The sequence below is a fragment of the Heloderma suspectum genome, chromosome 15 (assembly GCF_057233095.1).
Source record: "Heloderma suspectum isolate Gila_16-S chromosome 15, 16-S_ref, whole genome shotgun sequence".
Classification (NCBI taxonomy): domain Eukaryota; kingdom Metazoa; phylum Chordata; class Lepidosauria; order Squamata; family Helodermatidae; genus Heloderma; species Heloderma suspectum.
In genome coordinates, this window is record NC_139472.1 from 17921933 (window position 1) to 17943458 (window position 21526).

The 21526-nt window shown below is 47.0% G+C and overlaps 1 protein-coding gene across 1 annotated transcript in view; it reads left to right on the forward strand.

The window, feature by feature from the left end:
* Window positions 1–11568, forward strand: part of FHAD1 (forkhead associated phosphopeptide binding domain 1) — a 70213-nt gene extending 58645 nt beyond the window's left edge. Inside the window, exons 26-31 of the mRNA XM_084822268.1 lie at window positions 1000–1121; window positions 1279–1374; window positions 4054–4274; window positions 7397–7562; window positions 10027–10098; window positions 11266–11568. Of these exons, the coding sequence (XP_084678394.1) occupies window positions 1000–1121; window positions 1279–1374; window positions 4054–4274; window positions 7397–7562; window positions 10027–10098; window positions 11266–11325 (737 nt within the window). The 3' untranslated portion in view covers window positions 11326–11568. The remainder of the gene's footprint in view (window positions 1–999; window positions 1122–1278; window positions 1375–4053; window positions 4275–7396; window positions 7563–10026; window positions 10099–11265) is intronic.
* Window positions 11569–21526: the final 9958 nt, after the last annotated feature.

Genomic DNA, 21526 nt, shown 5'->3' on the forward strand with positions numbered 1-21526 from the left:
GGTTGCGTTGATACCAAATAGATGCAGAAGGTTCAGAATTTGATCCGCACCAGTAATAAGGAAGAGCAGCAGAGCAGGAGCACAGGAAAGAGCGTGTTTCATTCTTTCCCCTGTACTGTTTTGTATTCCCACCCACATCTCAGGCTAATAAGAACATAAAAACAGCCCTGCTTGGATCTGACCTAGGTGGGCCAACATCCTGCTTCTCACACTGGCCAACCAGAGGCTTCTAGGAAGCGGAGAAGCAGGACAAGAAGCCAACAACACGCCGTTTCCCACCATCCAATCCGTGCACGGTGGTACCCTGCCTCTAGGCTTCGAGGTTCCATTCACCCATCATGGCTAGTAGCTTCTGAGAGACCTATTGCCCTTTTGTGCAAACCTGTGTAAAGTTAGTAGAAGGCTTGGCGGGAGATGCCAGAAAGAGAGCAGGTTAAACAAATCCCTTGCCCAGCACTGCTGCACCTATCAAACGCGGAGTCTTCTGTGAGATAGGGCAGGCTGCGAGAAAGTGACTGGCTGGACATCACCCAGTGAGCTTCATAGCTGAGCAGAGGTTTCAGCCTGGGTTTCCCCTGCCCTAAGGTGCCTCCAGATGGAGGTGTCCTAGCATTAACAAACAGAAGGTACTGTGTAGCTGTTTCGTCTTTTCTTTCTTAATGCATTTTCCACAGTAAGAAAAAAGGCTGAAGGAGCCGATGGGAAAATACAGGAGGGTTACAAGTAGATGACAACGTTGTCTGGACTCTCGCCCCCCAATAAAATGAGCTTCGGCTATTGGGCAGTATAGAAATGAAATAAGTAAATGAAATGAAATGCCACGAATGAGGCAATTGCCCAGGAAAGGTGTTTTCTGGAAGCACCTCTAGTCCACGAACCCCATTCCATGGGTATCCATCCTTTCTCTCCCCTCTCTTTCCCATTCAAAACTTGTTCGCTTTGACTTTTGAGTAAACTTGGAACATGCAGCAGCACAGCAACCCCTGTTTGTTCTCTTAGCTTTTGAAGAGAAAACTGCAGAGCCACTGATAGTACTAAAAAAAGGCCCAACGGAGAAAAGAGATCGGAAAACAGAGAAAGAGCAACTGACAGCACTGATGACAGCAGCGGATGCTAATAAGGTGAACTGAATTCCCCATCGTATTTTGGCTGTACTTTCTTTAGAAAACATGTCATGGGGGAGAACAACGGGGAAAAAAGGTATTTTTAGCTGCTGCTCCCAACTCTAATATATTCAGAATGTTTCAGAATATATTATTTTATTTCCTTTTATTTAAGCTTCACAGTGGTGTTCACAGCATAGATCCCAACGTGACTATAGAGAGGACTGCAAAGCTGGAAATGGCTGATGCTTTAGACCTCAGTGAGAACATGGTATGGAAATAAGGAATGTGTTAATGTACTTGGATGTGGGGGAGTAGAGTTTATGTTGGGGAGCACTTCACTGCACACAGGCTTCCCCTGATCTGAGCCTGAAGCAGGGCAGCGGGCAGAGACGTGCTTCCCTTTTACACCAGCAAGTACAGTAATTATCACCATGTGTTTACATCAGGGCCGTCTCCAAGTCAAAGCAGGGCTGCATCAGTGCCTCCCACACACACTTATTTATTTGCAACATTTATACGCCATCCTTTAGCCAGAGAAGGCCCAGAGTGCCTTACAAACATGAGTAGCGTGACAGTCCCTCAGGCGTACAGTCTAAATTTAAAGACGTGGCCGCACGGAATAAGGGGTAGAGAGGAGTGTGTATAGCATGTGGGAAAAGGGCATGTTGACAGTTCTCCTGGCTGGCTTCTCCTTCCTTTGCTGCTCACAGGTATCAGATGGAATGGCCTCTGTGAAGGGAGGAGGGGGAGTAGATTTACCGGTAATGGTGGCAGGCTTGCCAGCAGGTAGCAACACCACTGTCTGCAGCAAGCCACCCGCCATTTCAAATTCCCCCCAGTGCCCTGAAGTAGCTTTGCTTCGTTCATTCTGGGAAATTCTAAATGGCAGGCAGGCAGGCCCGGGGCCAGCTGCTGCCACCAGGTAACCCCGTGACTGGGGAAAAGGGATGGGTGGGCCCTGCCGGACGCATGGGCCTCAGCAGTTGCCCAAGGGTGGCAGATGCTGGCGCCAGCCCTGGTTTACATGTCCATGTAGCACTGAGGTTGTTGACCTTCACCTGTGCATGTGGACTAGGGCTGAGAAAAGCAGTCTTTTTTCAGTCCGTGTCAATTTCATGTACGTTCACCCATAAATCTGTTCCATCCCATTTCTGCATCTCTTTCTGCATATATATATATTTTTCAAATCTACATGGAAACCCCCATTTTACATACTTTAAAACTTATTTTCTCTGAAAATACACATTTGTAATGTATTCTGGTGGGGGTTTGGAGCCAAGAACTGTGTTGGAACATCTGGGAAGCGTGAAAAGAGTGGATAACTTTCAGTCCCATCAGCATATTAGTCTGGGAGATTCAGATTGGGTCAGTGCATATTGGCCTTTGCAGAGATCAAATTCCTCAAGCATCCCTAATGTGGACGTTCAGTGAAGGCTGCAACTTATATTGCTGACTGTTTTCATTAGGATTGTATTTGTATCGTTATTATCATGTTTTAAATTATAAAATGCCTAGAGAAATCTATTTTATGAGGCATTTAATAAATTAAATAATAAATAACTCAATTGCTGATGATGGAAGCAGTCAAGACCCATTCCTCATTTGGCGGAAGCAGTCAAGGCCCATTCCTCATTTAGTGGTGCAGCTCAAAGATAATCTCCTCCCATGTTTGGTATCTGAATTGCAGGAGTGCTCCCAAACGTTGTTCCCATATCCAAACATGTCACACCTTTGTCACCCAGTTCCTTGAAGGGAGAGAATCCTGGACCGGTAGGGCTAACATAGGGGCCAGAAAGCGTCCCTGGCTGCTGTGTCTTCTTGTGGAACATTGCATGTTGCACTTCACACGTTTTCATACTGCTGTTTTGCTGCAAGCCAATTTGTGGAGTTGTCAGAATAAAAATAAGCGATGGAGAAGTAAACTGAAAATGTGACGTGTCAGTTGGCCCTGAACATGTGTGGCTGTCATGTTGTTTCCTTTTTCGTCTTGACATACTAAATTCAGGAGATTTGAATGATCAGTTCACGAACACCTTATTGTTTGTTCACTCAGCCTTGTTAATAAACCCCACAAATGTTACTAGCCTGCAGAAAAAAATTACTAGCCAAGGAGCAACAGAGAGCTGCATTTCATCCTGGGTGCAGAGGAGGGGGCTGCTTGGTTTCTGTGCTGGATGTAGAGGAGGCATGGGGTGCTCCCTCCCTCATCTGCCAGCCTGTTCCCTGGCCTGCATGGAAGTCCTGCACCAAGCTTGTGCTTAAATACAAGGCTCTGTTGGTTTAGCACTCCAGCTCCAGCAGCAGCACAAAATAAAACCAGGTGATGGGCTGAGAAGGTGGAGTTTTCACAAGTAGGCCCTTGTGTGCCCCGGCCGTGGGCTGCTAAGGTTTGGAGGTGCTGAGATAGTGATCGGCCAGTTCCAGGTTTGCTTACAAGGAGACTTTATTGAGCGCTTACAGTACACAGGCTGTAAGTGCTGATGGTTGGATCAGACAGCTTCTCTAAACCCAGAGCCAAGGGGTACAATAGGTCTTATACCATACATGTTAGCAGTGAGGCAGCATGGCAGCAGCAAGCGTTAATTAGCATTCATCTGCAACTTTCCCAGCATAGACTAACAGTGCTTGGTCAGGAGGAAAACAGTCAAAACTTTCCCAGCACAGGCACCTGTAAACAGAGCCTCACTTCTCAGGTGCTTCCTAGGCCCTGATAAGATAAATGGTAGCTTGTTAGCATGGAATGTGCTGAGGCAGCGATAAAAGATATCGACCTTTGACTCATCTTACCAGCCAAGAGGCCCACTAGCAAGGAAATTGCACTTAATAATGAACCAAAGCAAAGCATTATGGATCTCTAGGCCCCTCTAAAACTACAGGTGACTTGGTTACAGACCTGGGGCCATTACAGCCCTTCATGCCAATAGTTTGCTCCCTGTTCTTTCCCCAGTACCTCAGCTTGATTCAGGATCTTGCCAGCCTGATGAATGTGAAGGAGCTGGTGGGTATGCAGACAGTCAAGCACCTTCCCCAGGATGAAAGGGAAAAGGTTGGGATGCTGCGACAGAAGGACCTTGAGCTGCTTTTCGACAAGATTACCAAGCTAAAGAACCAGCTCGAAAGGAAAGAGTCACTCCTGAAAGAATACGAGAGAGACATCGGGCATTTCAGGTACAAATCCAGCTCCCGCCCTCCCCAGCCAGGGGAGACACGCAAGCAATTTGGCCAGCACCAAGGGCTGCTTTCAGAGTCTTCACTGCAGACAGCGGAGGACAGATCCCTGTGTCTGAACTGATGTTTTCAGGAAGTGAGTTTGAGGAACTGAGGCAAATAGTGGTGACAAAAGATGAAGTTCTCAACCTTATTGACAAATTGAAAGTTAGTCACCGATCCAAGATGGTATCCATCCTAGAATTCTTAAAGAACTCAAATGTGAAATTGCTGATGATCTAACAAAAATATGTGACATGTCCCTAAGATCAGCCACTGTACCAGAGGACTGGAGAATGAGCAACGTAACACCCATTTTTAAAAAGGGATCCAGGGGAAAGCCAGGACAGGCCAGTTAGTTTAACGTCCATTCCAGGTAAATTGGTTGAAAGCATTATTAGATCAAATTAGTAAGCATATAGAAGGACAAACCCTGCTGAAAAAGAATCAACGTGGTTTCTGCTAAGGTAAGTCCTGTCTCACTAACCTTTTGGAGTTTCAGTGTCATTAAGCCTGTGGGCAGAGGTGATCCGGTAGGCATTGTTTACTTGGACCTCCAAAAAGCTTTTGGCGAAGTCCCTCACCAAAGACTCCTGAGCTAATTAAGCAGTAATGAAATAAGAGGACAGGTCTTCTTATGGTTCAATAACTGGTTAAAGAACGGAAAGCAGAGAGTAGGAATACATGGTAAATTCTCCCAGTGGAGGGAAGTAAACAGTGGGGTCCCACAGGGATTTGTATTAGGACCAATGCTTTTCAACCTGTTCATAAATGATCTGGAATCAGGAGTAAGCAGTGAGGTGGCCAAGTTTGAGGATGACACCAAATTAATGAGGGTGGTTAAAACAGAAAGGGACTGTGAAGACCTCCAAAAGGATCCCTCCAAACTGGGAGAATCGGCATCCAAATGGCAAATGCGATTCAATGTAAGGAAGTGTAAAGTGTTGCACATTGGGGCAAAAAATATCAGCTTCACATATAAGCAAATGGGATCTGAGCTAGAGGTGGCTGACCAAGAAAGAGATCTTGGGATTGTGGTGGACAGCTTGATGAAAATGTTGAACCAGTGTGCAGCCGCTGTGAAAAAGGCAAATTCCATGTTAGGCATAATTAAAGAAAGGAATCAAAAATACAACTGCTAATATCATGCTGCCCTTACATAAAGCTATTGTGTATCCACGCATAGAATACTGTGTACAGTTCTGGTCACCGCACCTAAAAAAAGATATTGTAGTGTTTGGAAAAGTGAAGAAAGGGGCTTTTAAAATGATCAGGGGGCTGGAGCAACTCCCCTATGAGGAAAGTGTAAACTGTCTGGGACTGTTCAGCATAGAGAAAAGGCAAGTGAGGTGTACAAAATTATGTATGGCATGGAGGAAGTAGATAGGGAGACATTTCTCCCTCTCTCAGTACTGAAAGCTGGAGTCATACCATGAAGCTGATTGGTGGGATATTCAGGACAGATAAAAGGAAGAACTTATTCACACAGCACATAGTTAAACTAAGGAATTGACTACCACAAGATGTAGCGATGGCCACCAATTTGGATGGCTTTAAGAGGGGATTAGAGAAGTTCCTGGAGAAGAAGGCTATCCGTGGCTACTATTCCTGATGGCTGTGTGCTACCTCCAGTATCAGAGGCAGTATGCCTGTCTACACCAGTGGCTGGGGAACATGGGCAGGAAAGTGCTGTTGCACTCATGTCCTGCTTGTGGGCTTCCCGTGGGCATCTGGTGGGCCACTGTGTGAATGGAATGCTGGACTAGATAGACCCTTGGCCTGATCCAGCAGGGCTCTTCTTATGTTCTTATGATGTGAGTTGGATCAGCCTTGCCTGTTCCATTTCTACAAACCTGCGGATGCCAAAGAACAGTTGGTAAACGAGATTGCACTTCCTCAGGAACAACATCGTTATTCTGAAAGTGTTGGCCTTAAATAAAGTTTGTGACAATGCAGCAAACTATCTTCTACTGCAGTGACGTGGTGCTTGCATATTTTACCCTGATCAAAGATTAATAGGAATAGCTACATGGAGCCATTTTAGAGCAGAACAGGACGAGAGGCCTCCCACAGTATAGTCGGGGGGGGGGGGGTCGGAGAGAGGAAACAAGAGCCCTGGGAAGACGCTGGTTGGATTCCAGCTTCTAGCACAGCAGTCTCAAGTGGACAGAGTTAGCTATGATGGCTACTGAAAGCTGGAGGGGATCAAAGCAGGAGAAGCCTATAAAGAGGGGGCTGGTGGGCATAGGAAGGAGACTGCGGGGGTGTTCAGACAATCAGCGGAGGAAACAATGCAGTGTCGGTTGTTTCCCCTGTGCGTGCCGATCACATGACCGGGATTACCTGTGCTTTGCTCCCGTGCATTTGGACGACAGGTTGCCATGTCATCCAAATGCAGCGCGGGCGTAGTGACTTTTCACCCACCCTGCCACCCCTACTGCAAGCCATGGGTTGTAGGATGGGTGAAAAGTCACTTTACCCACACCACGCACCAGGTTCAGATGACGCAGCAACCCGCAATGCGGGTAATTATGGTAATCCCGGCACAGGATTAGCCAGGCGAGGGAAACGTTTGCCCCGCTGATTGTCCAAACCCAGTCTCTGACACCGATATGATTAGAGGCCCTTGCGAGACCTGTGTTGGATGTCAAAGGGACATAAAGCCAGGCTTCCTAAGTGAGGCTTCTTTTCTCTTCGTTACTGGTTGTCTCATTGTGAATGGGAGAGGAAGATGTCTGGAATTTCAAAGGCCCTTTGATGTGGTATGAAAGAACAACATCCTCCATGCTGTTTGACTGGCAGGCCCTTCCCCATCCAGAGTTTGCTGTTTATGACCAGCTTGTAAATAGCCATATGCCTAGTAATCACCTGTGGGCAAGTAATGAAAGCCTGTAGGTAATCGGGCAGGAGAGCCTTTGAAAATTCTACACATAGCTTATTTTTTTCAGCCCATTTGTGTGCCACAATATACGTGTACTTACTTGCAAGGCTGGTTTGTCACAAATGTCAGGGGAAAGGTTTTGCGGTCTTAAAATATAGTTTGCAACAAACCAACTCTGGTTACACTCTCTCACCTCGTATAGGGCCAACAAACAGACTCTGCAAGCCTGCCGGTCCGAGATGGCCAAATTATCTGACAAGATCTACCGAGAGGCTGAAGAGAAGGCTTTTCTGAAAGAAGCTCTGGAGAGGACAAAATTACAGCTGACCCAGGAGAAGAGGCTGAACAGGGCTTTTAAACAGCAAAAGGTAGGGGCTGCCTTGAGCAGATGGAGAGGCAAGATAAAGCAGACTGGCCAAGATCCACCGCTGCCAAATTTCTGCTCAGCTACGCTGCAAATTTGAAAGCCATTTAGCAACCTCAGCATTTTGGCAGGTGTTGCTTGGCAGCAGCATCCACGCGGCAGGGTCTCCAGTGCTGCTGTGCTTGTGTTTTGCTCATCCCATGGGAAGGAAAAATGGCTGGCGATGGGGGTTATATCATTCCCTTCGGGCCAAATCTTGAAGGACGATCACAGTCCCAGGGAAAGAAGCCATCTCAGTACATTCTTAGTGGGAAAAGGCAGCAGGATGCAATCATCTGGCCTGGCAGGAAGGGGGAGATGCGTGAGGGACAGAGAGAGTCTTGTCCGCATAGGGTGCTCGGCCCAAATCAAGTCGGGCCCCTCTCTTCTCTTGTTGGACTCTCCTGTTCCTTTTTGTTCGCCAGAAAGCAGTGGAGAGACCCTTCTCCACAGTACTGCCAACGTATCTGCAGTTAGTCCAGGGAAGAGGAGGAACCTGCTGGTCCCTTGTCTGCCATGGCTGTGGGGTTCGCAAAAGGCTCCCCCCTGTCACACAGTGCATCATTCTTCTGATTACCCAGCTCAGCGGGGCACAGGCTGGTGTCCCCAATCTCCAGAGCACCCATCAGCTAAGCAAAACTGTGCTGACGAGGGCCGCTAAGCCCATTGGTGCCCGTGGCCATGCAGTAGGTAGTCCTTCCCTTATCTCAGGGAGGGTAAGGCTGTGAATGGCTATATTTTACCTCAGTCACCAGAGGCGGTATCCCTCTCAATAGCAGTTGCTGGGGAACATGAGCAAGAAGGTGCTATTGCACTCATGTCCTGCTTGTGGGCTTCCCACAAGCATCCAGTTAGCCACTGTGGGAACACACTGCTGGACTAGACAGACCTTTGATCTAATCCAGCATGGCTCTTCTTATGTTCTGATGTTCACTGGCATGCCTTAGGAACATAGGAAGTTCCCTTATACAGAGTGAGACCACTGGCACATCCAGCGTAGTACCGTCTACACAGCCGCTTTAAGGTGGGTCTTCCCCAGGACTACCCAAAAATGCTTGGGATTGAGCCTGGGACCTTCAACAAGGAAAGCACTTGCTCTTACCACTGAGCTACCACCAGAATTGCCCCTCTTTGATTTCTGCTTGATCTCAAATTACCATCCATCATTCACTCGCTTTTTGTGGAGAATCCAGACAATGTCATGACAAACCCATTGTACTCCAGCATTCTCTATATTGCCTTCTTGATTTGTGGCCAAAAAATAAAAAAGCGTTTGAAATTCCACATAGGCAAAGAGCTACTGAGGCCCTTTAGAGCCACTGTGTCTTTAATTAGAAGCTTCTTCCCCTGTAATTGCTTTCTGTTCAGCTTGACTGTGACATTAGTCATGATTGGCCGCTTAACTAATCAAGTCCTGTTCTCTGCAGAGAGGGCTTTATTGGTTTGCTCTCTCTTTTTCCTCTTTAGTGCTAATTTCCAATGACTATTGGAAACCAGTAGGCAAAGCTGCCCCCAAGGAACAGGAACTGACTAATTAAGGGACAATTAATCAGTAATGCCTGGTTGCACTGAACAGGAAGCAATTCAAATCCATAAGGAGAAAAAGTTTCCAATTAAAGTTGCGGGGGAATTTTGCTGAATGGAACTAACTTCTGAGTAAACATTATAGAAGTATCTTGGCCAGAAGGATGAACATTGCCAAATAATATAGTGCTATATTAAGTGCCAGGTGGAGCCACTGTTTCTGTTTCACTTCCGGCTGATTGCAGAAAAGCAGTGCCTTAGCAGCTGTTTATTCAAAAGACAGAGAGTTATCCAAGGACACCCGGGGGCAGCGTGCAGCTTAGAGATGGTCAGGGCCAGTGCAAGACATTTTACTGTTCCCATTCCATGTTCAGGAGCCAACCAGACCAGCAGCTGAATCTTATTTGAACTCTGGCAATGGGACGGTGTCCTCTACCACACCGGCAGCAGGCTAGCCGAAGGAGCACAGGGTAGACCGCACTGCACTGCACACACAGCTGAGCTCTCTCCTCCCAGTGCCTTGCCACCACCTGCTTACTGCCACCTAAACAAATGCAGCGGCAGCATCAGTACCGGTGTGCATCAAGTCAGCAGAGCATCATGCGTGCACATGAGTTGCCTCCTGGTGAATGTGGGCTAGGCTGACAGCTTCTCTGCCTGCTGGCTCAGTCAGGGATCTTTCCCAGTGGTGCTGTCTGTGATGCATTGGAGGCACACAACTTAATTAAGCAGTAATTAAGCAGGGTGGCCGTGGCACAGGTTCCGAAGGATGGAATTGACTGAGGGGGAAACAGCCCAGGCGGTAGGCACCTCGCTGCGTAAAGGAAGGGTCTTAGCTGTCGAGGGTGTTGTGTCCCAGAGTGCCCAAAGACAGATTTGCCATTTGTCCTCCTGTTCTCACCTAGAATCATTTAGAGGAGAAGAGGAGTGAGGTTTCGTCATGTTATGCCTGTACTCTGAAATTCAAGGATAGGAAGGTAGGAAAATGCCTACTCAGTGTAGCAAATTCTCATTAGTACAAGGAGCTATAAATGAAGATGAGCAAATATTGGGAGTGGGGAGGGGAAGGTCCTAATTATCAGGGACTTCCTTTATTTGAACCAAATTTGGGTCTTTTCAAAGCAGTCCCTCTTCATCATTCAGTCACCCCAGCTTTCTGCCGTGAGTACTCACCCTTCTGGTACTGCCCGCCAGCAACCACTGCTGATGCTCCAGGTCATTGTGTTGTCTGCTAAACTAACGGGGAAACTCTTTGGTCTCCCCGAGTCCTTCTTCTGCTTTCTAAGGAGTGCCTGGTTTCAGAACATCAGGTTGCCATCACTGTGGCACAGCCAGCTCTTTACTTGCACCGCTGCCAGAGAACTTTGGTTACTGGGCAGTCTAAAAGTGTAATAAATAAAGCCCCGTGGATGTACGCACCACCACCACCCTTTTCTCATGCACAAACCCGCAGTTTCACAAAGAATTGTTCTATGTATTTTTTTTGTAGACTGCAGACTGCTAATGTTTCTCCTTGGGTTTGTTCAGATATAACTACATCATGAAATCTCTGGCCTGCATGTTCCCTCCTCTTATGTGTGCCACATAATTAGTTACTTCCTCTGTAGCTCAGCCCCCCTCCCGAAACCCCCCATGCAGTGCTAGTGTCTTGCAAAAGGTGTTTTCTGGGGGTGGGGGGGAATAATGGGAGATGGAAGCCATTGTGAGCAATGCTGCCTCCAGGACTGTAAAATAGGCAGCGGCAGCAAAGAAAGAGGAAAGAGGGTTGAGTAGTTTCGGGCCCAAATCACCTCCCGTTCCAGCTTCCATACAACAAACTGTGCTTTCACACATTTCTTTCGCTTCCCCCTCTGCCCAGCCATCCATCAAAACCAACAAAAAGTCAAACGTTTGGCCCAGCATTAGGTTACAATAACCTGGTGCCCTCCATACATACTGGACTGAACTCGCATCATTCCCAGCATTGCATGACAGCTTTTCCCAACTCAATGCCATGCTGGCTGGGCATGCTGGGAGCTGCAGTCCAGCATATCTGGAAGGCACCCGATGGGGGGAAACTGGTTTACCGAGCTTTTCACTATCTACATGGCTGCTGCTTATGTAGCACATTTTGTTACACATCTTCCCTTCTCTGTCTTTCACAGACGGCAACCCCAAAGAAACCATTCCACACGAATCAGAAGACAGTTGAGAGGCCGGTATAAGCCTGCAAGAATCAGGCACACTGCAGTGCCTCTGCATAGGCTGTCCATTTTGCCAGAGGCCAGTGGAGTAGGCTGTAAATATGAGAAATGCTGCAATATTTTATAAAACATGCTGTGTTTTATAGATATGTAAATATTTATTTGTACAGAAGACATTCTTATCTGCTGCACTGTATCTTGATTATTCGAAATGTATTGAAGACTCAGCACAGAATTATGTATAAATCCTTAAGCATCCTCTGCAGCTGTAGCAGATGTCTTTTTGGGGAGGGGGTAAAGAGAGAGACGAGCTCGGTCTGATCAGGAGCTCCAACTTTAGAATCATGGAGCAGAAAATGGAGGCCTTCCTGCCCCTGAGTTTCCTCCTCCATGAAGGTTTCTCACAGGACAACTGCTTCACTGATTGCCTCCCGTGATTCTTCAGGAACCCAGTCCTCTGAGTCTTTAGGCCCCCCTTCGTGGGAGGTAGTGTGGAGAGAAACCGCGATTAGCATCATGAGACTCCTGACAACTTAAAATTACAGTCAGAGCTTCCAGCTACCAGTCATGCCAAGTAGAGAAATAATGAAGGGCATGCTTGTTTGAACCAGCCCAGAAAGGTTGAAGGGACCTATGGATTCTCTCCTCCAACCCGCAGTCCATGACCCACACCTAGCAGGGAGCTGTTAACCCAGCCAAGGTCCAAAGTGCTTACTCTGCACCCCACCAGCTCCTCTTCGTCCAAGTCCTTTGCTGGTTCATTGTTCACAGCTGGGTCTGTTTCCTCCTCCTGAATAGTCCCCTGGTGATAGAGCCGTCTGTCAGCCAGACAGCTGCTTCCCCGTCAGTTCCGAGTTCACTACTGGTCCTGCTTTTGTCTTTACTGGGGAGACCCAGGGGATGAGGGAGGTGAGTCAAGGATTGAGGCAGAGTTCGGAATAATGGGGCAGGGGGGCAGGGAAGAGAGGCATCCACAGAGTGCCTTTAGTCTGCTGCCAGTTTCTCTGGATCTTCTGTGGCATCAGGGTTTTCAGTGGATTCCAAGCCTGAAGAGGTTTCTTCAGGGCCTGGATCGGACAGGATCCTGACACCCACCCGCCCAGGGAGGGATGATCCAGCTGATAGGTAGCCTGTGATGAGCAAGAATTGTCTCCAAGCAATCACGCATTGAGAAAAGGCTGTAGCTCACCAGTAGGGTACCTGTTTTGCACACCAGTATTTTCAGGTAAGGCTGGGAAAGTCTTCTGTCTGAAGCCCTGGAGAGCCACTGCAAGTCAGTGCAGACCACCTTTCTCCAACCTGATGCCCTCCAGATGTTTTGGACTACAATCCTCATCAGTCCCTGGCAGAATGGCCAAGGGTCAGGAAAGATGGGGGTTGTAGTCCCCATGTTGGGGAGGGCTGGTGTAGACAATACAGTCTTTGTGTGTGTGTGTGTGTGTGTGTGTTTAGGCTGAGGCAGCTACATTAGAAAAGTTGTGCTAGCAACTCGCAAACCCGGCCTAAAGCATCCCCGAGAGGTGCCTGTCTCGCCTTATTTTGAAAGCCTTCCACTTTTCATGGGTCGTTCACTATTTGTGCCCGTGTTGTCTGTGGAAAATACATTTAATTGCAAACGTATGGCTTGGAAAGGAGCTCTAAGGCTGCAGCAGAAAGCGCTCAGGCAAGGCACATCGTTTTACACCACCTTGATGGCTTTTTAGCAGATAAAGCGGTGTATCAATGTTAATAAATAAATAATCCCAAGGCAGAATCAGCACAGGCCCCCGAAGCTAACAAGCTTCTTGATTGGCGGTCTGCTTCTCTCATCCAGCCTCTTCTTTCCAGCACAGAAGAAACAAAAACCTCACTCTTGCCCCAGTGGCTTCATGGGGGTCTGCCCTGGAAAATGTGCAGCAACTTCGGCTGGTGTGAAACTTCAGCTGCCTGTTGCCTTTCCTGCCTTACTTGTGGGCTTCCTGGGGCATCCATCTGTCCACTGTTGGAAACAGGATGCAAGACTAGATGGGCTGCTATTTAACACCCAGTGCCATCCCAAGACTACCTTGTTCCAAGAAATCATGCAGTTGGATAGGCTTAAATTGCCATGATCCAGGATAATCTTTCTTAGAACGTTTTGGGACATGCAACCCTATTTGGCCTTTTCGGCAGTAATCTCAGCAGCACCACCACCAGCGGGAGCTGCCCCCGCAAGATAATGCCTGACGGCTAAGAAATGCTAATCTTCTAAGTAAGCCAAAGGTTGGCAAAAGTCCCTTCCTGCATTTCCACAGTGAGCATGGCTGGCAGTGGTCCGACACTGTTGCCTCAGCCGTTCATTATATTCTGTGTATTATTTATTGTGTTTTGAAATTGCTCTCCCACGTTCTGGGAGCCTGCAAGCTGGGCATCAAATGCTCCAAATAACTCAACCGATATTGTAAACCAGGGATGTAGAACCTGGACCACAAATGGTCCCCATCCAGCCCCTGCCCTTATCTCCAATGGGAGATTTAAAAATTCCCCCCTCCTTCCATGCTGCAAATGAGGCTTTTTAAAAGCCTGCAGTTCCATCATCCACAGCCATGGCTTGGGATGGTTGGAATTGTAGTCCCAATACATCTGTAGGGCTCCAGATTGGAGAAAGCTGATCTGTTTTATTTCGACCTTACTTCTCAGTCAGCATTCACTTCCAAAGCGACTTGGGGCACAATCCTATGCCTGTTTAGACAGCAAAAAGACCTACAACTCCCAGCTATGCTATGCTGGCTGGGGCATGCTGGGAATTGCAGGACTTCTTTTTGTCAAAGCTTGCATAGGATTGCACCCTACAATTTGATTTTCTTGAATTTGGCATTGATACCCAGCAGTGCATTCCCTAACATTTGTATTCATTTAATTAATGTAACTTACTTATTTACTTCAAGTATTTATGCTTTGCTTTTCTACCTCACCCTCAAAAAGTACCTGAACTGATGTGTAAACAATTGACCAATAAAAGCACTTGTCACTAAAAATAACAACCATGATCAAAATTAAATCTATCAGATTTAAAATCGGATTTATCAGCAACTTCAAAAAAACGAACAATAAAAGCAGTATAGAAAAATAAGTGAAATAGATGGCCTTGGTTAAATAAGGTCTCGACCTGGTGCTTAAATGCTCATCATGAAGGCGCCTCTGAAATCCCTTTGGGAAATGTTTCAAAGATGAAATTCTGTCATTATGACAGCCCCTCTCACCTTAGCAGGTAGGGACACCCGGAAAAGGGCCAACAAAGTTGATCATAAAGGCCAGGTATGTTCAGATGGGAGAAATTGTCAGGATAGCTAACGTATAGATATGCTGAGTTGCTGCTAGTATCCATAATCAGGAACCTTTCTGGATTATTCCAGAAGACTTTGGCTGTCTTTTGTCGCAGCCATTCCACAGTAGCACTCTTATCTTTCTGCAGTATCCGAGGGTTTATTTCAGGACAACACGCAACCTCACATGTCTGCTAGCTACGAACATTTTGCAGCAGCCCTGCCCATCTGTTCCATGGGGACTGCTTGGCTGCAGTTCTTCCCTGAAGATTTCCAGAGTAATTTGCTCACGTTCCACTAGTTTAATTGCACCCTCCAAAAATAACGGTTCACTAGTTCCCACTTTTCAGCGAGCTGACCTTGCCGACAGCCACCTCCCAGCATCCTTGTCTTGAGGTGCTGAGAAGTTCCATCTCCACTTCTTTTGCTCTAGATAAGTGAGGCATTTTGCACTGCTAATCCCATTTAAAATGTTCCTCGATAATTATGCCCTTCCATACAGCAAACAGTTACATTAATGCAAAGCTATTGCTTTCAGGCAGTTCCCTTGACCTCCCCTCCCCACTGCCTGGCTGCCCCCACTCCCATCCATCCATCAAAAAGGATGAAACCGCCACTTTGGAATCTCTCCCACTCATGCAGATAGGCCTCCTAAGGGAGTCAGGAGAGTTTTTGTCCAGAAATTACTGGCTTTCCAAAACTGCCATGTGGAACCAGCCTGTTGCTGTCCTCTGTGTTGTCAAAATAGCCAGTTACAAGCACATATCAGCGCTATCTCAATAATGCACATTGCCAGAAATCTCAAATAACGGTGCCCAAATTATGAATGTTCTATGAAATCTAGCAAGCAGGCATTGAAAGAGCACATCGCCATCTGGACTTGGATCTCTGTGGGTACAAATCTGAGCTCTACGTGATCGCTCCACAATCCCAGGGGTAAGGACATTGCACAAGTTCGAAGAGAATGTCCCCTTAAGAAACAATGTACTGCAAAAAATGGGGGGAATAGACTCCAAACTCATGGAGACTTTTATGTCCTGACTGTCAGGGTGGAAACTGAGCCGATAGAACCCCAGAGCAGTTCTGACTCTGAGGAGGATCAGCAATCCGTGGGAGAGGAGACAGCTCATCCCTCACAGGCACAGCAGCTGGCAGAGATTCCTCCTGCCAGCATTCCTGAGATAGATAGTGATCCTAGCAGTGAGAAAGTACGGGAGGGGGGCTTGCTGGACGCTTGGCGCAGACGCAGGGAGCGACGAGCGATGGAGGGCGCGGAAAGGAGGTGTAGCGCCCGTTGGTGCACAAGCAACGGCTGCCTTCCGTGGACCCAAGGGAAAGAGGGAGGATCTCTCCCTAGCCCATAAGTTCAGGGTCTTCAAGTGGTTCTCCTTCAAACGGGGACCAACTGCCTACCTGGAGCATAGGCTATTCTGCTGTTCATTGCTTAGTCTCTGGTGCTTAGCATCTGAAAGAGTCATTAAGTTGTAAGAGGATTAAAGCCTTGAAAAGGATCCTTTCGTCTGTGTCTTGAGTTGGCTATTGGAGTAGACTGAAAGAGGCCACCAGGGCTCTCCTGACACTGACGACACATCGCTGCATTGCCCTACCTTCGCCCCTCCAGCTCCACCACCCTCGGCTGTCTGAAGGTCTCCTGCTTCTTCACAAAGCTCTCTCCTTTTCCTCTTGCTGAATCTTAAAACCAGAAATCCAGAACATCACCTCTCACCTCCTTAAGCCCTGCCTCAAAATGCATCTTTACTGTAAATCCGCTGAAACAATCCTCTAGGCCTTATGCCTTCCCCAACCTGGGTCCTGACACCCATCAGCCTCCACTAGTACAGCCAGTGGCCAAAGGTGATGGGAGTTGTAGGCCAAAAGAACTGGAGGGACCAGGGTTAAGGAAGGCTGCCCTATGGTCATTAAAACTGCAACCCTAAATACACTTACTAGGGAGTATCATAGAATCGTAGAATAGTAGGGTTGGAAGGGGCCTACAAGGCCATCGAGTCCAACCCCCTGCTCAATGCAGGAACCCGAGTCAGAGCATCCCTGACAGATGGCTGTCCAGCCTCGTCTTGAAGGCCTCCAGTGTGGGAGAGCCCACCACCTCCCCAGGTAATTGGTTCCATTGTCGTATTGCTCTTACAGTCAGGAAGTTTTTCCTGATGTTCAGCCGGAATCTGGCTTCCTGTCACTTGAGCCCATTATTCCGTGTCCTGCACTCTGGGATGATCAAGAAGAGATCCTGGCCTTCTTCTCTGTGACAACCTTTCAAGTACTTGAAGAGTGCTATCATATCTCCCCTCAGTCTTCTCTTCTCAAGGCTAAACAGGCCCAGTTCTTTCAGTCTCTCTTCATAGGGCTTTGTTTCCAGTCCCCTAATCATCTTTGTTGCCCTCCTCTGAACCTTCTCCAGTTTGTCTGTGTCCTTCTTAGAAGTGTGGTGCCCAGAACTGGACACAGTACTCCAGATGAGGCCTAACCAGTGCTGAGTAGAGGGGAACTAGTACTTCCCAGGATTTGGAAGCGATGCTTCTATGAATGCAGCCCAAAATAGCATTTGCCTTTTTTGCAGCCACATCACATTGTTGGCTCATATTCAGCTTGTGATCGACAACAATTTCAAGATCCTTCTCACTTGTAGTGTGGTTGAGCCACGTATCCCCCATCTTGTAACTGTGCATTTGGTTTCTTTTTCCTAGGTGCAGAACTTGGCCTTTATCCCTATTAAAGTTCATTCTGTTGTTTTCTGCCCAGCGCTCCAGTCTATCCAGATCACTTTGAATTTTGTTTCTGTCTTCCAAAGTCTTAGCTATCCCGCCCAATTTTGTGTCATCTGCAAATGTGATCAGCATTCCCTGCACCTCCTCCTCCAAGTCATTCATAAAAATGTTGAAGAGCACTGGGCCCAGGACTGAGCCCTGCGGTACCCCACTTGTTACCTCTCCCCAGTTTGAGAAGGTCCCATTGATAAGCACTCTTTGAGTCCGATTCTGTAGCCAGCTGTGGATCCACCGGATCGTTGTTTCATCTAGGCCACTTTGAGCTAGTTTGCTCATCAGGATATCATGGGGCACTTTGTCGAAAGCTTTGCTGAAGTCGAGGTATATGATGTCTACAGCATTCCCACGGTCTACAAGGGAGGTTACTTGATCAAAAAATGAGATCAGATTTGTCTGGCAGGACTTGTTTTTGACAAATCCATGTTGGCTTCGAGTAATCACGGCATTGTTGTCAAGGTGCTTCCAGATGGATTCCTTTATCATCTGCTCCAGAATTTTCCCAGGGATTGATGTCAGACTGACTGGTCTGTAGTTCCCAGGTTCCTCCTTTTTACCCTTTTTGAAGATAGGGACAACGTTAGCCCTCCTCCAGTCATCTGGCACTTCCCCCGTCCTCCATGATTTCTCAAAGAGAATAGACAGCAGTTCTGAGAGTTCTTCTGCCAGTTCCTTTATTACTCTAGGATGCAGTTCATCTGGCCCTGGAGATTTGAACTCATTCAAAGTCATTAGGTGTTCCTTGACCATATGCCTATCGATCTCAAGCTGCAATCCTGCCCCTTCAGCCTGTACTTCGCCTTTGCCAGGGGGCTCATAGACCCTCTTTTGGGAGAAGACTGAGCCAAAGTAGGAATTGAGCACCTCTGCCTTTTCTTTGTCATCTGTTATCGTTTTGCCATCCTTATTTAATAGCTGAACCACCATTTCTTTCCTCTGCCTTTTACTATGCCCGTAGCTGAAGAAAGCCTTTTTGTTGTTTTTAGCATCCCTCGCTAACCTCAGCTCATTCTCAGCTTTAGCCTTCCTGACGCCATCCCTGCAATTCTGTGCTATCTGCCTGTACTCTTCTGTGCTATCTGAGTAAGCCCCATTGAACGCAGCGGAGCTGGGTTCTGAGTAAATACACGTAGGGTTGCGCTGTAAGCCTAAACACATAGACTTTAAATAACTGATTATTTCCACTGTTTACCCCTGCCTCTGTTTACATGCTGTTCCTTTGGCTGTATCTTGGCTCCTCATTTTTAGATTGCAAGCTCCTGGGGGCAGGGACTCAAACTCTTGTGATTTGTAAGGTGTCATGCACACTGATGATGTTCTATAAATTATTATTATTATTATTATTAACCACTATTGAGAGTCTTAGGTCTCGGACCTGGGTAGAAGCCCAGTGTCATACCTGAGATCAGCTTTTCCACATCCTTTTATTTTTCTCTCCACTCATCTTCAACGTAATGCAGGGATAGGGCACTGCCAAGAGCCCTTCCTACAAGTCCCATTGGGTTAAAATATGGTGGCCTCATACACAAGGATTTTTTGGCTGTGCAGTAAAGAAGCCTGTCTTGCCCTGACCTTTGTTACTATTATTATTTATTACATTTCTATACCGCCCCATAGCCGAAGCTCTCTGGGTGGTTTTGTTGTTGTTTATTCACTCAGTCGCTTCCGACTCTTCGTGACGTCATGGACCAGCCCACGCCAGAGCTTCCTGTCGGCCGTTGCCACCCCCAGCTCCCCCAAGGTCGAGTCCGTCACCTCCAGAATATCATCCATCCATCTTGCCCTTGGTCAGCCCCTCTTCCTTTTGCCCATAACATCTCCCCAATAACCACATCCAATTTGCCCTGCCTCATAGATCTTACATTCCAGGTTCCTATGGCGCGCTGATCTTTAGAACATCGGATTCGTCGTTCAGCACCAGCACCGTCGGCCGCTAGCCGTCATTTCGGCTTTGAGCTAGCTGCGTCATCACATCTGGGGCTAGTTGAACTTATCCTCTGTTCCTCCCCAGTAGCATTTTGACCATCTTCCGACCTGGGAGTCCCATCTTCTGATGGTATACCGACGTATCTCTGGTTGTACTGATCCATTTAGTTTTCATGGCAAGAATACAGGGGTGGGTTGCCGTTACCTTCCCCAGGGATCGTATTTAGTCTGACCTCTCTGCCATGACCTTCCCGTCTTGGGTGTCCCTTCACGGTTTAGCTCATGGAGTCATTGAGGTGCTCAAGCTCCAGCACCATGACAAGGTAACGATCTCCTTTGCTGAAGTTGGGTGGTTTACAGAAGGTAAAACATTAAATACAATATAAAAAGTTTAAAAGCCATTTACATCAAAACACACAGACAATATACACAAACAACATAAAACTAAAAATGACGTTGAACTGTCAATCACAACTAAAGACACATCCAGGACCGGTTCAAACTCATTCAGTGCTGCCAAATGCCTGGGAAAAGACCCTCATTTTACCTCGCTTGTCTAGCTGGATTTCTCTAATCCCCAGTGCAACTCCTTGCTTCTTCTTTGCCTACTCTGCATCCAGGTCTTTTCTGGCTCCCTCTTCGGCTTCCACTTTTCTACCTGTCACCCCTTTTTCCTGCCACTCTGGATTTGAACACAGCCTGGATTTTGGATTTTTCTGGGGTTGCCCAATGTCCTCTTGCAACAGCTGATCCTGAAGAAATTTCCTACCAGCCACTCCGAGAGCCACCAACCCTTCCTGGTTGTCTAACGACCAGCCATTTGGGGCTTGTATTATTACTTAGGCTGTGCACACAGAAGAAAACAGCATCTGGTAGGGGTTATTTGAGCATAAGTCCTTTACCCCATACATAACAGATGTCTGGACGTGCACTTGGAAACAGCAGTGTGTACAATGCTGTGGGCCTAATGATGCAGAGTGCAGACACAAAACACACAGACGCACGCACACCCTCCTACGTTTCCCAGATGGAAATGCGGAGAGACTTATAATGCCCCAATTATTATGCCAGGGATCCCGGACCCCACCTTCGCTGCACAATGCCAAAGATTCCCTTCCATCCAATGTTCATGTTCTTCTACAATAGCCTGTCCTCCCCCGATTTAACTTTTGGATTAAAGATACACTAGGAAACTATAACAACCCTACAGTGTGTTACCAACTGTTCAAAATATCCCTCAGCATCTTCGGGATGGGAAATGGCAGGTTAGAGGAGGACAGATCCATCTATTTCTGAACTGTGTCAGTTTTTCATGTGTTTGTTCATACATCCGTTCTGCTTCTGCATTCTTTATTTTATTTATTACATTTCTATACTGCCCCATAGCCGAAGCTCCCTGGATGGTTCACAAAAATTAAAACCTCAAGGTACAGCGTAAAACAATACAAAATATAAAACCTTAAAACTACAATATAAAAAAGTACAACCAGAATAAAACCTAGTAGCAATGCAGAGGTTTAAAATACTGATTTAAAACAGCAGAATTAAAAGACTAGAAGGCTAAAATGCTGGGGAAATAAAAAGGTCTTCACCTGGCGCCGATAAAAAAAATCAAGCTACATAAAAATGCTTATTTACATATTTAGATGTGCTTTTTTAAAACATTTTTTTTTCACACAAGATGTGAACTTCTAAACATATTTCCCCACAAATACATATTTTGCTACATTTTTGAGCCAAAAACTGGGCTGCAAAATCCAGAGGAATGTACAATCTGAAGGATAACTGAGTCCTCAAATTCACATTCGTCCAAGAGGTACGAATCAGGTACTTCAGCATGCAAAACAAAGGAAATACTCAAGCGTCCCTGGGCGGACCACTCCATGGGGACTGTTTATGCGCTTGTATCTGGATGCGTGCTCACTAGAGATGAGTTACAACCCTCTCCCCCCAAAAAAGCCTTTCCATCTAGAGATGCCATAGGGAGGAGGCCGAAGCCAGGAGAACGACCCATCTAACAACTCACACTAACAAAATGATAACAAGGGATCCCCAAAATAACAAGGGGTGGGGAGAAGACAATGATTTTTCAAGGACTGTCAATGGTAAATAGGGATATTGTGCATATGCAAGAAGAGGGTTAATAGTATGCTTTCAAGCCCAAATCACATATTTTGAATAGCCGAGGTGGGTGGTGCTGTTTCTCCTCCATGACCCTGCTATGCCAGGACA